Source organism: Chionomys nivalis, chromosome X (assembly GCF_950005125.1).
Source record: "Chionomys nivalis chromosome X, mChiNiv1.1, whole genome shotgun sequence".
In the NCBI taxonomy this organism is placed as follows: Eukaryota; Metazoa; Chordata; class Mammalia; order Rodentia; family Cricetidae; genus Chionomys; species Chionomys nivalis.
The window spans coordinates 82,235,153-82,253,382 of record NC_080112.1 but is presented as its reverse complement, the minus strand read 5'-3'; the positions used below and the strand labels follow the sequence as shown (position 1 = coordinate 82,253,382).

General features: G+C 35.0%; 1 protein-coding gene across 2 annotated transcripts in view; it reads left to right on the top strand.

The window, feature by feature from the left end:
• The window catches only part of Chm (CHM Rab escort protein), a 154,720-nt gene extending 136,718 nt beyond the window's left edge, over nucleotides 1-18,002 (top strand). For both annotated transcript variants that reach the window (XM_057759801.1, XM_057759802.1), the window contains 3 exons: nucleotides 7,012-7,110; nucleotides 12,552-12,712; nucleotides 16,666-18,002. In XM_057759801.1, coding sequence (XP_057615784.1) covers nucleotides 7,012-7,110; nucleotides 12,552-12,712; nucleotides 16,666-16,857 — 452 coding nt within the window. In that variant the 3' untranslated portion in view covers nucleotides 16,858-18,002. The remainder of the gene's footprint in view (nucleotides 1-7,011; nucleotides 7,111-12,551; nucleotides 12,713-16,665) is intronic.
• The last annotated feature ends 228 nt before the right edge of the window (nucleotides 18,003-18,230 follow it).

Genomic DNA, 18,230 nt, shown 5'->3' with positions numbered 1-18,230 from the left:
TAATATAACTGACATACCATTCTTAGAACTATCCTACCCTGTCTTGGCAGGATAAGACAATCCTGTTTTATCCACTTAGGGATATTTTGTGTCTTTGTCAGAAGTTGAGGTATGGGCTTTTTTTAACCCAAAGGCCAGTTTTGCCAAGAAGACAAGCTCCCAGTGGAGTGTCTTTGGTGCTCAACGTTCTCTCTCGGGAGTAGAGCGGCGCTGTCAGGAGTAATTGTGTCTCGTTGGCAGAGAAATTTTAGGTTAGATTAAAGGCCATTTTTTACAGCTCTTTGAAGAGGCTGAAGATCATACTATCTATACTAAATATAATCTCTATGTAACTAAAAGACCTGATTAACTTAAAAATAAATATGACAAACATATAATTCTCAATACCTATCTAACTTGAAGACTAAAAGAATAAACAACTGTGCAATATATGAAGACAATGATCTTTAACTGTAAACAATGTCATAGTATCAGAGGTAGAAATGTACATTGTAATATGGTAGATGTATCAATACAATATAGACAAAGTTATAAGTATACTCATACAAAAATAGAGGTAGGAACACTCACATTTAATATTCAATATATCAATATACAAGAAACAGTACCAGTACAATTTTCTATAAACAGTAATTCACAAATACCAATCATCCCATAAAACCAGTTAATCCCCCTTCTTCTTCCTCTTCTTCTTCTTTTTTTTTTTATAAATATATACAGCTTTAATAAGGAAATAGACTTACAGGACCACAGGTTTCCGCGAAGAACAGGAAAAGCAGAGAAAAGGGCTGCTGGGATCAAGCCCTGCAGATTTATCAGTAAACATTAGCCCGAGGCAAACACGCCCTCAATGGGTGGGGCTATATCCCTACAGATTCTATTGTGTGAAACACATTAAGGAGTATAGGTATCAGGTCTTCTTGGAAGTTCTGATAAAATTTTGCCTTAAAACCATCAGGTCCTGTCCTTTTTTTGGTTGGGAGGTTTTTTTTATAACAGCTTCTATTTTCTCACGACTATTTAAATTGTTCACCTGGTCTTGATTTAATTTTGGTAAATGGTACTTATCTAAAAACAAGTCCATTTCTTTTACATTTTCCAACTTTGTGGCATATAAGCTTTTGTAGTAAGATCTAATGATTCTCTGAATTTCCTCAGTGTCTGTTGTTGTATCCCCCTTTTCATTTCTGATCTTGTTAATTTGAATGTTCTCTCTCTGCCTTTTGATTAGTTTGAATAAAGGTTTGTCAATCTTGTTGACTTTCTTAAAGAACCAGCTCTTTGTTTCATTGATTCTTTGGATTGTTTTCTGTGTTTCTATTTTGTTGATTTCAGCCCTCAGTTTGATTATTTCCAGTTTTCTACTCCTCCTGGGTGAGTCTGCTTTTTTTTTCTAGAGCTTTCAGCTGTGCTGTTAAGTCTCCAATGTGAGCTTTCTCCGTTTTTTTTTTTTTTTAATGTGGGCATTTAGAGCTATGAACTTTCCTCTTAGCACTGCTTTCATAGTGTCCCATAGGTTTGGGTATGTTGTGTCTTTATTTTCATTGAATTAAAGGAAGACTTTAATTTCTTACTTTATTTCTTCCCTGACCCAGAGGTGGTTCAGTAGTTGACTGTTCAGCTTCCAAGAATTTGTAGGCTTTCTGTGGGTTGAATTATTGTTAAATTCTAACTTTATTCATTGGTGATCCGATAAGACACAGGTAGTTACTAATATTTTTTTGTATCTGTGGAAGTTTGCTTAGTTACCAAGTGTATGGTCTATTTTCGAGAAGGTTCCATGAGCTGCAGAGAAGAAGGTATATTCTTTCCTAATTGGGTGGAAAGTTCTATAGATGTCTGTTAAGTCCATTTGATTCATTACCTCCATTAATTCTCTTATTTTTCTGTTAGTTTTCTGTCTGATTGACCTGTCCATTGGTGACAGAGGAGTGTTGAAGTCTCCTACTATTAGTGTGTGTGGTTTGATGTCTGCCTTGGGTTGTAGTAATGTCTCTTTCACATAAGTGGGTGCTTTTATATTAGGGGCATAAATATTCAGGATTGAGACTTCATCCTGATGGATTGTTCCTGTTATGAGTATAAAGAGTCCCTCTCCATCTCTTCTGATTGATTTTAGTTTGAAGTCAACTTTGTTAGAAATTAGAATGGCCACACCCTCTTCTTAGGTCCATTTGCTTGAAAAACCTTCCCAACCCTTTACTCTGAGTAGATGTCTGTCTTTGTGGTTGAGGTGTGTTTCTTGTAAACAGCAGAATGTTGGATTCTGTCTGTTTTCATATCCAATCTCTTAGCCTGTGCCTTTTTATAGGTGAATTGAGTCTATTGATACTAAGTGATATTAATGACCAGTGGTTGTTAACTCCGGTCATTTTTTCTTTCTTTCTTTCTTTTTTTTTTGGTGGTAGAGTTTATGTTTTTCCCTTCTTTGAGTTGTGCTGGTGAAGGGTCGCTAGATGTCTGAGTTATTGTGGGCAGTGTTGGATTCCTTGGTTTGTGATTTTCCTTCTATTAATTTCTGTAAGGCTGGATTTGTGGCTATGTATTGTTTAAATTCGTTTTTATCCTGGAATATTTTGTTTTCTCCATTGATGGTGAATGAAAGCTTAGCTGGGTATAGCAGTCTGGGCTTACATCCATGGTCTCTTAGTTTCTGCAGCACATCTATCCAGGACCTTCTGCCTTTCATGGTTTCCATAGTGAAGTCAGGTGTAAGTCTGATCGGTTTACCATTATAAGTTACTTGACCTTTTTCCTTTGCAGCTCTTAATATTCTTTCTTTATTCTGTATGTTTTGTGTTTTGATTATTATATGGCGAGGGGATTTTTTTTTTGATCCAGTCTATTCAGTGTTCTGTATGCTTCTTGAACCTTCAGAGGAATATCCTTCTTTAGGTTGGGAAAGTTTTCTATAATTTTCTTGAATATATTTTCTGGGCCTTTGAGCTGTAATTCTTCTCCTTCTACCCCTATTATTCTTAAGTTTGGTCTTTTTATTGTGTCCCAGATTTCCTGGATGTTTTGTGATGAGAATTTGTTGGATTTGCTGTTTTCTTTGATCAGTGCATTTATTTTCTCTGTGGTGTCTTCAACAGCTGAGATGCTTTCTTCTATCTCTTATATTCTGTTGGTTATGCTTGTTTCTGTAGTCTCTGATCGTTTACCTAGATTTTCCATATCCAGCTGGCCCTCGGTTTGTGTTTTCTTCATTACCTCCATTTCAATTTTCAAGTCTTGAACTGTTTCCATTATCTCTTTGATTGTTTTTTCTTGGTTTCCTAGCGTATCTTTTACGGATTTACTCATATCTTCAAACTTTTTGTTATTCTTATCCATTTCTTTAAGGAAGTTTTTCATATCCTGTTTAAGGGAGTCTATCACTTTCATAATGTCAGTTTTTTCTACTTCTTCTGGATTAGGGTGTTCAGGTATTCCTGTTGTATGTTCACTAGGTTCTAGTGTTACCATGTTGTTTTTTAAATTGTTGGAGGAATTCTTTCATTGGCACCTGCCCATCTCTTCCTTCAAATGCTCTCAGATGGATTTTCTGGTACAGGATCAGGGCCCCTTGCTGTCCAGGGACCTTTCAGACAAAAGGCCTATCTTGGTGCCTGCAAGCTTAGTGAAACAAAGGAACTACTGCCTGATTGCACTCACCACCAGGTCCTAGCCCAAATACAGGCATAGCTGGGAGATCTTATGTCCCCGGAGAAGGGACGGGGTAACTGTGCAGAAGCTGGAATGGGATAGGAAAAGAGAGGAAGTAGCCGAGGAGAGAAGCCCTAGCAGAATGACCAGAAATATTAGGGGGTTGAGGAATGTCTGCACTCCGTTTCTGGGGCAGAATGGGGCTTCTGCTGCCAATCCAGAACACACTCACCCCTCCATTGGATCAGGGTCCCTTGCTGGCCAGGGACCTAGCAGACAAAAGCTAGGATAGAACTTTTGAAAATCTCACAGAACTGTAAACTTTGAACATTGGGATACCATCAATGCATGATGATTTTGAGAGATAAACAGAAAAGTAAAAGTGATTGAAAAGCATCACATGGTGAAGTGGAGGAAAGTAGGATCGAACTTCTATGTAGTGACTTTCATATACTTAGCATAACTTAGAAAATGTTTTGTATTATAATGTGCACTACTGACTGTAATGACTATCTGTGTTTTCTACAGAGGTCCACAGTCACACTCTATCTTCTCATGACAGTAGAGAGCACAGATGTTCCACAAGCACATACGCGGTACTCATCAAGCAGAGTTCCAGTTTTTCCTTTTACCGGCTTTGAGATATCTGCTCCACTCTTAACCTTCCACCTCTTTTCTCAATTTGAATGATAATGTTGTATGTGCGAAATAAAATAATGTTTATAACATGCATCACAGACAATTCTAGGATTTTTTAAATTTATTTAAGAATTTTTTAACTGCATCTTATAATTTTGTGAGCAATTCTTGGGCAGATTTAATTTGAGGGTGGTGAGATCTCTTGGAACTTTCTGTGCTTTTGTCATGGTATATGAATTATCTGCATTTCACATAAGAAGTCAGATTGTACTCATACTCATATGTGTGTATGAGGGGGATTGCTTTGTACATGTCTCTTCAACGATGGCAGTAATTAATACCAGCTCATGACAAGGACATTTCATTAGCAACAGGTGTGTTTATTAAACACTGACTAAGTAAAAGTTTTGTTTGAGAAATAGAGAAAAGTGATTTTTAAAGTTTGTTCCCGCAAAGGATCCGTGAGGTATAAAGAGTGATAGTTCAGTTTCAAAAATAATCCTAATTTAAAATAACACTTAATAATCTCTAATACAAAGAACTCCAAAGTAGAATCAGAGAAATTTAAAATTATTAAAGTAAACTGTAATATGACTTTCTTTGGTAGACCAGGAGGGCTACAAAGTTTGATTTTTTGATCACATGTATAAAAGTTCCTCAGGGCTTGGGATAAGGTTCTTTGCATAAAGTGCTTGTGTAAGCATGAGAACTTGAATTAGAATCCCCAGTACCCATTGAAAACACCTCACTCCTGCAGTCTCAATGCTAAGAAGCCTAGACAGATGGACCCCTGGGGTCTACTAGCAAGCCATTCTAGCTGAAAATGAGAGCCCCCAGGTCCAGTGAAAGACACTGTCTCAGAAAATAAGGTCCTACTGAGGAGTACATCACAATGTCAGCCTCTGACCTCAACACATCACCCTCACAGGAGAGCTCACCTGCTCCTGACATACATATACATCACACATTCTCTCTCTCACACACACATACACACAATTCCCCATTTCATTCACCAATATTTTCCATCATCTGAATAGGAGATTGATTTTTATTATGTATTAATTATACAAAGGAACAGATTTTATTATAACGTTTGCATACATTCATGAAATGTGCTCTGATCATAGTCACATACACCTGGTAACCTTTCTAGGTTTCCTCTCTCCCTTTCATTTTTACATCCTAAGTACTCCCACTTTTGTGTTCATGCACCTTCTCCCAAAATTATACACTTACAAAAAAAGGGGGGATACTTGTCTTTTGGGTCTGACTTATTTTGTTTGGCACAATAATATCAAATTCCATCCAGTTTCATATAGACCACATGATTTGGTTCTTCTTTATGGCTAGTTAAAGCCCTAGTGTGGATATAAGCTACACTTTCTATATCTATGGAATGAATTTAAATGTAAGAGTCCTATTTTGATTTGGGCTTTCATAAAATTTGAAATATCTTTACAGGGTTGTTCAAAATTCTACTATTGTAAAACTCTTAGAAGAGAGATGTATATGCCTTTTTAGTGGTATATTTGGAAAAGAATTTCTTGGTACTTTATCTTCTCTGTTATATTGTTATATTGTTTTTTGCTGATATTTTATCCCATTGTAGAGACAGTCTATCTTTCAGTACATAAGACTTTCTCGTTGTGGAAAATTTGTTTAACTATGCAAAGATGTGTTGCTGTTTTTTACCTAATTGGTAAAAGGCACCTGATTGGTCTAATAAAAGCTAAACAGCCAATAGCAAGGGAAGAGCTATAGGTTGAACTTCTAGGCAGGAAGAATAAGTAGGAGGAAGAATTTAGGATGAGGTGGTGTCAAGGGGAAAAGAGAAAAGACAAGGAGACAGTGAGTAGATGGGCCAGATAGACAAACATGAAAGAAGCAGGAAAGTCTGACTTACAGAATAAAGAAAGGTAAAAAGCCCTGAGACAAACCATAGATGAACAAAAACAGTTTAACTTTAAAAAGCTAGTGGGGCAAAGCCTAAGCTAAGGCCAAGCATTCATAATTAATAATAAGTCCCCATGAGAAGCTGACTGGCAACCCAAAGAAAATGGCAACTACACTTTCTCTTTGGACATATACCTTAGGAAGTTCTATCAGTCCTTGCACATGATAGTATATTCTCAAACCTAAACATTATCCAGGTCTAGGTGGTATGAGTAATTTAGAATTCCTCAAAATATTATATAGACTCTTGACTCCCATTTTATGGACTTTGGAGTATTTTATGATTCAAACTAAGTCAGCAGTGTTCCTCAAAAAGGTTTTATAAAATATCTTAAATGGTAGATGATTTGTTGTTAACTTATCAACCAAGTGTGAATAATGGATTCTTCTTTTTGCTAATAAATATACTTTACTCGCTCTCACCACCCTTGTGTATGTGTGTGGGGGGGGGGGGGTACAGGGTACATGTGCGTGCATATACAAATGATTTCGTAAGCTTCACTACTTTATGTTTTGCAGAATTAACTTTAGCTGTTACCTTTGGATATTAGTGTGATTTTTTTCTTTTAACTATCATTCATACACATTTAATTTTTTGTATGACATGATATATTGGTTTTACTTGTACCCTCATTATTAGATTGTAAATTCATTGAACAGAGGATCCCTGATTTGTTCAATCACTACTACCCATGATACTTAGTACTTTGAATATGAATAAAACAGTTACGATAAGCAGGTAGTCAAGATGGTTTTGTTTTTGTTTTTCAGATTTGGTGCATTTGACTTGTGTGTCTTCTAAAACAGCAAGAGAAGATTTAGAACCAGTAGTACAGAAATTGTTTACTCCATATACAGAAATGGAAGCAGGTAAGAAAATAGGTCAGTTGTAGTGGAAAGTTAACGTAACATGATATTCCCCTTAGATATCTCAGGAACTGAACTGAGCCTGAATTAAAGTTCAGTATTTTAATTTTTTTATTCAGCAGTTACTCCCACATATTTACTAAGGATTTTGAACATAGTCATTGCACAAAGAAGAGATGTGCAGTCTTTATTGTTAGGGGAAAGTACTCACATGTACAGACAGAAACCCCATAATTATCAAATGCACATTTATATGCATACATACTCACATGCCTGAGAAAGGGGAAGTACTGTTGGGAAATTTATTAATTAATTTTGGTAGTATTACAGGTACTTTTTCATAGCTATATTTCTTTTACAGGATTTTTATGAAAAACATATAGTTCTTTATAAAATGTTTATTTAACTTTCAAAAGATTAAAATATTAATTGACAAGTATGTAAGTCCTGACTATAATTATCTTTAAAGTGCTACTTATATGCCAAATACTTATCTCTACAAATTGTATCTGTTTCTGACTCATAGTTAAAGAATACATTTCCACTTTGAACTTTTAAAATCACCCCACCCATAGTACGGTACAGCTAGTAGTTCTGAGTGGAAAAAGTATTGCATATATAATATGTGAGTGATCAAAAATATAGCGTGATAACTCTTCTTCATGTGTGTGAAGTAAAGGTCATTTTCATTAAAGCATTTTTGTGTTCTTTAGATCCCTTTCACTGTCTTCCCTTCTTACATTGTGGTTTTCTTTAAATGATACATTTATTCAGCCAGCCATTTGTTTTTATTCCCAGTGTTTATGTATTTCGGTCTCCTGTGTGTTGACTACTTTTTTAATGCAGAGATGATACAGAGTGAGATATAAACATTTACATATAAGACACAGTGTTCTATTTATACCTGCTAATGTCATTTCTTTTTGAAACCCCCAGTAGTATAAATTCTTTCAATCTGAAAAACTTCATTTGAGTTTAAATTTAGTCTATTTATGTATATTTTTCATTTGAATGTATTGTATGAATGTTTGCGTTACTATTAAAATTTTGATTTCTAATTTATAATATATACAACGATATCCCTCAACCTAATGTAGAGTCTTCAGACTTTAATTGCATCTGTATCTTGCTCATAACCAAGATCATCATTTTCATAGTGTCTTCATTATAATTGCAGTTTATCACTGTGCCACATAATACACTTAACATATCATTATTCCTCACTTTTTAACTACATTTAATTTTCTGGTTTACAAAATCAAGCTGGCGGAAATTGCATGTTGGCTAACTAGCATCCACTAACCATTTTAGATTTTTAAGATTAACCTTAATGGTTCAAGTGATCCCGGTTTGAAATGATGTATTGTTTGGAACCCGAGGGAAATTCTTTAGCAAGAACTATGCCAGAGGGGTCCTCAGGTGCACCGAGGCACTGCAGAGCTAGTTTGCACTGACACATAGGCCTTTTTATCATCAGGATGAGGTAGTGGTCATATTTTAATTAAAATGTCAGAACAAATACTGTTGGAGTTATTGAAAATGAATCACCAGATAAAGTGAGCACTGGGCCATGGCAGGTCAAAGAGGCAAAGTCACCTGCAGAAGAGAACTCAATTCATTTTCCTGCCTAAATGAGGGAGAAGCAACTTTGCGAGCAATATGAACTTTTAATACATTAAAACACATTCTTCTCTTGCAGAAGCTTGTATGTCTACAGGCTTTTGTTGTCTTTTGGTTATTTGGCAATCATCTGAAACTTTGTGGTTTAGAGCACTGTCAGTAGTTTTGCTGAAACATGTAGCAGCAGAAGAATGCTGTGTGGCCTTGTTTGTTTCTCCAGGGAGTTCAACATTTTCCATGGTGTTGTGCATTCTGAACCTCTATGAAAATTAGCCTCGTCACCTTACAGGAAAGTTCGTTTCCTACAAAGGATGGTGTTCTCTTTACCACTATAAGACTGATTGACAGTGTGTGTTTGGGGGCGGATTGTGGTAAGGTTCTGAAGACAGTACCTTATCTTTCTTACCTTTCAGGTTCATGGATAGCAGCCAGAAGTCTTCAGACTGTCTTCTCCAAAGAAATCATTGTACTTTTACCCACCCACCAGGCTCCTTTAAGCACATCAAATATCTCTAAATCTTTGACTATGTTTTAGGCTAAAGAAATATCAGATGATTTATGCTTAATGAGCCTCATTCTATAGATTAAAAAATCAGGTCATTTCTTACAATTCATTTTCTTGTGTAGGGTCTAGGTTATCCTTGTAAACATTGAGAGGTGATAAACTGAGTGCTATGCGGGTCTCACTGACAGAACTGTACTATTTCTTATTTTACCCAGAAATAGAAGATTTTTCAATACAAGGTAAAGCTGGAATTTTGTTAGTACAGTATGTATAAATGTCTAGAATCTAGTATTATCATAGCATCATCTTCTTTTTAATTTTTTTGCCCTCCAATCTGCCTGGTTTGTCGAGTTGCCTCATTTATTGTAATCATTTCCATCTCTAAGAGCAATGCTTCTTAAAAACAAATTTTCTTCACAGATGAGTGTGAATTTGGTGGCTTGTAAGGATATTAACTGTACCTGGAAAGCAAAGGCCATATCTTAATTTCTGGTTTTTATTTCACTTTTATATTCCAGGGCTTATGCAGCTTAGCTAAATGAGTTTACTTGTTCCCTGCCCATGGCATGTACCTAGAGATATATCTTGCTTTTATTTGGTTTGCCTTCACTGCTTTTCTTTTCCCTCTTTATTCAGTAATTCACTTGTTTAAATACCACAAAATCTTATTCTCTGTCATCTATTACTTCCTTAGTCTAGTATGTCATCTAACTGATTGAAATGAGCTATTATTTAGCAGCTTTAGTAGTTTTAACTATTATTTGCTTCAGAGTGCACATTGTTTTTCCAGCTCTCTCTCTCTGTGTGTCTGTCTCTCTCTCTCTGTCTCTCTCTCTCTCTCTACCTCTAGCTGACCTCCAAGAAAGATAAAGCAATTACATGTCTCTTTGAAGGTTCTAAGGTCAAAGCTTGATGGCTCCCTTGTATCCAGACCATTGATCTTCAGACTATGTCAATTTTCACTTTCAACAAAGTTGCTTGTTAAAGCCTTAACCTTTGTGAAATCTCTTTCCTAAAATCTGTTGAACTATTCATTTCAGCTGTCTTGTATTGAATGAAAGCTGTCCTCAAAGGCGGAGAACACTTATGAACTACAAGATAGGCTCACCTAATATTTACCTAGATATGACCTGGGTCCTACTAAAGACCTTCCACACCTTAGCTCATTTTCCTGCTGTGGTGTTTGATGCTATTACACATAGATGGCATTTCCCCACAGTATTTGATGCATGATGCAGAGGTTGTGTTTTTAAATAAATTCTCACAGTTTAGTGAAGCTAAACTCACTAGTCAATTTAATAAAAGTCACATGAAATTAACTATGAAATATCAGTTTCTTACAGCTTTTGTTAATAAGTAGTTTTTGCTGTGAAATGTGTCCCTGCATGAATTAGTGGTACCTCAGACTCAGATCTTAGCATCAGTACGAGATTCATTTCCTTGGAGCTGGAGAGAAGAATCAGTGGTTAAGAATTTCTGCTCTTCCTAAGAACCTGGCTTCAATTTCTAGTACCCGCATGGCAGCTCACAACTGTCTCCAGTTCCTGAGGGATTTTTATGCCCTATTCTAGCTTCTGCATGCAAGTGGTGCGCAGCCAAAATCCATTCAAAACACCTACCTACCCACATAAAATAGATAATTATGAAAAATTGAAGACTCCTTATAAGAACACTTCTTTCATTTAGTTCCTTATCTTTTCACCCTAATAATTATGAATTATTCAGGACAAATGAGAAAAAATGGCATATTTGCTCTTCCTACAGAAGACGTATTTAAAATTATATAAAATTTATTTATTCTGGGGCATAGGGCATTCTTATTAATTGAATGATATATTTAGTTAAAATTCTTCTACATTGTTTACTAATTCAATAAGAACAGTAATTGAATAATTACAACTTTAACATTTTCTTGATGATTCACACTGTGTCTCACAGAGTTTCACTACTGTCATAAACATTCCTTATTACCATTATGCAGGCTTTTGACTTTTTGGCAGTTTTGGGCTAGAGAAAACTATAATCGATACATGTATTAACTGCAATATTTTCTATCTTCAACCAAAGAAATTTTAATTATAACATTTTAAAAGAAAAGAGGCAGAGGGATGATCATTACTATAATAAGAAATGAGCTGTAGGAATTGAGATTAACAAGATTGAACCTTTCTATAAACACTTTATATTTTGATTACGGAGAATATTACCAAAATGCATTCATAAATTATTTAGTGAATGTCTTTTGTGTGCCAGGCCCGGTATTAGAAGAAAACGTTAAATACAGGAGAATCAGAACTAAGTCTACTCCATCTGTATGTCCCCAGATCTTATGTCATTGCCTAACATGCATAATGGATGCCTGCTGCTCAGAGAGAACTTGTACTCACAATGACATTTGACCTAGTGGCCTCATTTTTTGCAAATTCCTTTTGTTGTTTGCCATTAATTTTGTGATCCAGTAACATAAAGCATTAGAGTGAGAGTTAGTATATATCATTTTAAATTCTGTATGTGTTATTTTAAGTAGTATTTTTAAAGCTATTATTCATATGCCATAAAATTTTCACATTTCAGGTGAAGCTTCAAGTCTTAAAAGCTATAGTCATAGAACTGTCTAAACAGCTCTAGAAACAACTATAAAACACTTCTGATTCTGCCCTCTGCCAAAAAAATTTCCATATCCATAAATAGTCACCTAACCTCTGTCCCCAACCCCCCTTCCTGACCTCTAAGTACCCATTAATTCCTATCTCTATTTGCTATGCTTTTGTTTATTCTGAATAATATCAGTTTATATGATTGTCATCTTATATGTATATACTATTAAGTTACTATATAGCATTAAGTTGTTTTTCTATCTGAAACATGATTTATGTTATCTTTTCACTTAGGGGAGATAATTTAAGGGTGGCTATGATTGTAAAAACTTTAATATTTTGTTGCATCCATCCATCATTTTTGTGTGATGCGTAGGCATTGGTCAGAGAACAATTCAGGAATTGTTTCTCTCCTTCCATCATGTGAGTCCTGGCGATGGCACACCAGTCTTCAGGCATGATAACCAGGGTCTTAACCTGCTGAGCCATCTTGCTAACCTTTGAGAATAATTTCTAAAATCTACCTTGTTCTGGACTGAAAAGCTTTCATTGTGTGAAATGCCATATTCTTACCTTAGAGTTTGTGTTTTCACATTCAATAATTGCTTGTTTATAAAAATATCTTATTTACTATAAAGTCTAATCATGGCTTTCTTGGTATTTGGCCATATAGTATAATAAATTATGATTTTCAATTTGATAAAATTTATTTTTACTTCCAGAAAGTGAACATATTGAAAAGCCAAGGATTCTATGGGCACTGTATTTCAATATGAGAGATTCATCAGATATCGGCAGAGATTGTTATAATGATTTACCATCCAATGTTTATGTGTGCTCTGGCCCAGACTGTGATCTAGGAAATGATAATGCAGTCAAACAGGTACGGCATGGCGTTGCTTAGTTTTGTATTAAGAAATTGATATACTGGGATAAGTGAGTGGTTTTTATCCTCCTGGGTAGAGGGGAAAGAAAGTAGTAAAACATCTTTCTTTCTCATTTAATAATCATTGGCTTTTTGTCTGTGAACTACATTGCTACCTTAAATACTCTGTCAACTGTTTTACCTCCTTAAATTGTATAAGGAATTATAAAGGCTTATTTAGGAGAACTACTTTGAGAAAAAAATAATGAAATTTTTAGAAATATATATTATTAAAATGAATTTGAAATGCCACTATTCTTAATTATTGCTTCTAATAATCATTGGATTATTGGTGCATATTTTGAAAAAAAAATAAATGTTCTCCAGCAGCCTAAACCATTTCCAGGAAGGTTAGAACAAGCAAAGTATGTAAGATTTTCTTTTTCTTTTTGTTTTTTTTTTTCTTTTTCATGACAGGGTTTCTCTATGTAGCTTTGCAACCTGTCCTGGAACTCATTCTGTAGAATAGCGTGGCCTCAAACTCACAGAGATCCGTCTGCCTCTGCCTCCTGAGTTTTGGGATTAAAGGTGTGCGCCACCAACGCCCGACATATGTAAGACATATGTAAGATAATTTTACAATGGTCTTAATCTTGGAAAGAATGAGTAAGAATGTAAGATAATTTTACAATGGTCTTAATCTTGGAAAGAATGAGTAACAATGTAAGATAATTTTACAATGGTCTTAATCTTGGAAAGAATGAGTAATGTAATTTTATGTAATGAACATAACACCATTAATATTTTGACTCAAGCCAGTGCCCCCAAAGCTGCTGTTATAGTTGCCAAAAAAGTATGTTAAATCCACGTGGACTATTCTAGGTAGAACGGTGAAGAAGTGCACACTTATTTTAGATGCCAAAGGTACAATCTGATTCCAGTAAGCAGAAGATTCTTAGGACATATTTTTTAAAACCCCTTTTTAGCTTGATAGGAAGAAAAGAAGAGAAGGTATGCTTTGAGACAAATGTGGAAACTTTTGTCAAGTCCTTTTGAAACTTCCATCTTTGAATCAACAAGTCAATAATTTAATGATTTTTTAGTAAATTTTGTTCTTCGCAGTTCCATGTTTGTACATTATGTGTTCTAAATACTCTTCATCTACCCATTCCTATTTCCTTGCCAACCATATCAGTAATCTCCTCCTCCTACACACACACACACACACACACACAGAGAGAGAGAGAGAGAGAGAGAGAGAGAGAGAGACAGACAGACAGACAGACAGACAGACAGAAACCCTACAAATCTCTTTCCCCTGTTTACCAGCTTTGGTTTTATTTAATGCCTCCATACAGTTTAATTAAGGCCAGGTATGTAACCGTAATTTCAAAACTAACCTTGAGGACCTGAACTAATTAGTATGCAACGGGTTACTCTACCTCCCCAGTCCTAGAATCTATTGGTTACCAAAATATATGCAGTAAATGTAGATCACATTCAGTCCCATCTCCTTTTGTACCTGGCAGTTATGAGGGTCCAGTTTCTGTGAACACAGCTGTTATGAATTCATGGTTGCCATAGCTATATCTTTCTTACTTAAAAGATGGTATTTCATGTCTTCTTTCCACCCCCTTGTCGGCAGTTTCCTGAGTTTTATGGAATGTGTATATGTGGGTGGGGGTGACTATAAGACCACAGAAGACATGAATTAGATTATATTCTCACCAGTAGCTGTGATCTTTTAGTACCAAGTAGTTTTATTGAATCCTTAAAATACCCTTTCTTCACAGCAGTAATGCTATAAACAGTGATGCAGCCTTTTGCTATAATTTTATAATTCATCATTAGAGCCTAATATTGGTCTTAGAAAATTATGCTAGACCCTGAGCAATGTCACACAAACAGGGAATTACATTTCCTACCCATAGTTTAAGATTTGCATTTATGTCTTGAGCTAATAATGTTGTTTTTACTTAGTGACCCATTTTTCTTGGAAGAAGAAAACTTTCAAAAACCCTTTATCTAATTAACTTAGGTTAGGTTGGTATTTTTTCTGAGTAAACAAAACATTGTTTAAACCAAAAGAGGAGAATTTTAAAGTAAAGATTTATAATACAAGTGCATATATATATATATATATATATATATATATATATATACTGTATACTAGAAGATTACAATTTTTCAACGCAGTAATTTGCTTCACAGAAAGATAACTTTCATGGGTTATATGAAATATAATGAAGAAAACAGCATTAATGTTTAAATACTCACTAACATGTTATATCTTATATCCACTTGAGGAAAAGTATGCTTTCTTTAAAGAGCATCAGTAATATTTATAAATTGCCAATTTATTTGGATAAATTAAGCTCTAATTCCAGTATATCATCATGTGATTATCTGAGTTACCTATTGCCAACTTCTGTTTTCTAAATAAGGAAAGTATTCATGAAAGCTTTCCGAATATTATCTTGGTTTTGCCTGTATAAATTACACAGGCTCCTGCAGCGTTGTAATATATTTCTTTTTCAACTAAAATTCTACATTTTAGCTTTTGGAAATTTTGTTCCTTTCTTTACTTCATATTGAAAAGAGATTGAATATGTGGATCTGACTCTCTTGTTTGCATATGTGACAGCTTATGATTCTAAGATGCACTGATGACTTACTAGTAATACTTCTGGATCTGACTTTAGAAGCCTCCAGTTCAGTATGCATAGATCTTAAGTGTTCTAACTACAAATATCCAAAATGATATCTGTGGTTGGTTTTATTTTTACGTAACATAAAAAGTATTTGGAATCATTATGGCATTTTCAAACAAAACTTGATTGTTGTCACTCTGAGTTTGAGCCTTTTTCCTTAATATACTTTCCAAATTCAAGTGAAGGCAATTTTTATTTCATTTGATTTTGGTAACCATTGTACTATGTATGCCAAGATTTCACTATATATACATATACATATATATCCAACTAAATGTTTAAATTTTTTAAGTATATACATAGGAAATGTTCTGTTTCAAAATATGTGTAACTTGAAGCCTACCTAAAAATCAAATTACTTTCAAATTCATATTAAATTAAAGAAAATGGCTATGTGGGGTAAAGGTGCTTGCCATAAAAGCCTGACAACCAGAGCTCGAATCCCATAACCCAAGGTAGATGGAGAAAACCAATTCTGGGAAGTTGTTTTCTGGCCTCTACATATGTACAGTGGCACATGTATACACACACATGTGCGCACACACACACATGCAATAAAAATAAATAGTTCAAATCAACTTTAAAGTTTCAATGTTTCTATGATTCTGTCCTTACCCTTCCACCAAACTCCCAGGATAGTGAAGGTCAATATTTAGGTTGTTCAGCCTGTGTCCTCCTCATTGCAACTTTTCAGCTCTGCCATTAAAGAGAAAACACAGATATAGATAGTAGGTAAACTAATGAGAATTGTGTTCCAATAAATCTTTATTTAAAAAAAATTAGAGGTAGTCTGGGTTGGACCCTTAGGCCATAGATGGTCAAGTTTTGACCAAATAGATAAAGCAAGAGATGATCTGGGTTGGACCTTAGGGCCATAGATGATCAAGTTCTGGCCAAATAGATGACCTTGCATATGTGTTACAAAAAGAGAGAAGCAGTATAGGAAATCAGTATGTTCTTTAACACTTTAAAATGACTCTTCTTCACCAGTTGCCAAGAATAAAAGCCCCCTACCATGATACAAAGCTTTAACTAACAGTAAGGTGGATTATTGCAACTTGCCACATCTATTATATTTATTATTAGTATCATGTTTGCTTTTTTATTCTCTTACCTTGTCCTACTAAACTCAGCCACATGTACTGCTTAAAACATAATTACATAAACTTTTAAAATGTGATTTTTTTGTATAATGCCACAAATGCACATACATTTGAAGCTGATGTTCAAAAATTAATTTGTCCTTTCATCCTTGTCCAGGCAGAAACACTTTTCCAGCAAATCTGCCCAAATGAGGACTTCTGTCCAGCCCCACCAAATCCTGAAGATATTGTCTTTGATGGAGACAGTTCACAACAAGAAGCTTCAGAATCCACTGTTATATCAGAGACCAATTCAGAGACTCCCAAGGGAAATAAAGACCTGGGATACCCAGAGAAGCCCTCTAAGTAGTGGATATGCATTAGACTTACTATCCTAATTTGAAAATTCCTCTTGGCTTCATAGTCCTGATGGATGGAATATATGAAAACTTAGAAAGCAACAACCAATAGGCAAAATTACAAGACGAAATGAGTACTAGAAATCTAAAGGGCAATTTTCTTCAAAGAAGGCATTTCTGGGAAAATAAAATACTTATAAAGCACATTGACTTGCCTATTTTAAGATAACAAGCCTGTGAGATTAGCATTCCTGGGAATGTAGCTATGATGTTAAAGGGATCCTAAGCATTGTAAGTAATTATGTGGTGTTCACATAAATTTGCCACATCTGGAGAGTCAGCTCTCATACTTATTTTGATTATTTGAATTATATTTTCATTCTGGGTATGATATAACAGATACAAGCATATGTAAATACAATAGAGTAAAGCTAAACTATCATAATCTGGCCAGAAGCCAATATTTGGAGTAAAAGTTGGTTTTATTTTATATGTTAAAAACTGAAAATGTTAATACTAAGGTGTTTAGATGATTTGCTAATCATGATTTGTTAGTAAGTAGTGACTTTGGTGTAATACACACTGGCTAAAGTTTAAAGATGAAACGTAAGAATGGAAGCATACATTTGGATAAGATCAGTGATCCTTCATGATTCTACTAAGTCAGAGTAACGGAAGCACTAACCTTGTTCACAGAACTAATTTGGTCATGGCTATGCTACTTAAAATATTGGGCAGCTTGTTTAACTTCTTCAGTTTCTGCAGATCTAAAGTGGACTACTGTGCCTACTGTGTCAGAATAGTTATGAAGAGAAATATAGCACCATCCTTAGAGTGGCTCCTCTGGAAACACACTGTTTGGAACTTTCCCATTGGTTGACCTGTGGGTAAATATCAAACCACCCTCACGATCACAGTGTTACATGTATTGCGCTAAATTTTTAAAATGCAGCCGGGTGGTGGTGGCACACACCTTTAATCCCAGGACTCGTGAGGCAGAGTGATCGTGAGGATCTCTATGAGTTCGAGGCAAGCCTGGTCTACAAAAGCTAGTTCCAGGACAGCTAGGACTCTTACACAGAGAAATCCTGTCTCAAAAAAACAAAAAGGAAAAGAAAAAAAAAAATTAAAATGCAAATCTGTTTCCTAAACTCATTAGTAACAAGTGGATTGGTAATTTTTAAAGTCTTAGAAATATTTTATAAATTCATATTCCTCTTCTGGCAACTAAATATAAGATCATGGAAAACTAAACAGAGTCTGACAGTTAATATACTGTAATACACTCTTTACATGAAAACATGAGGGCTATACAGTGGCAGCAAACTTATTTGCAGTGCCCGTATTTAACTTTCTCTGAGCTCTGATGGTCTACTTTCTTTGA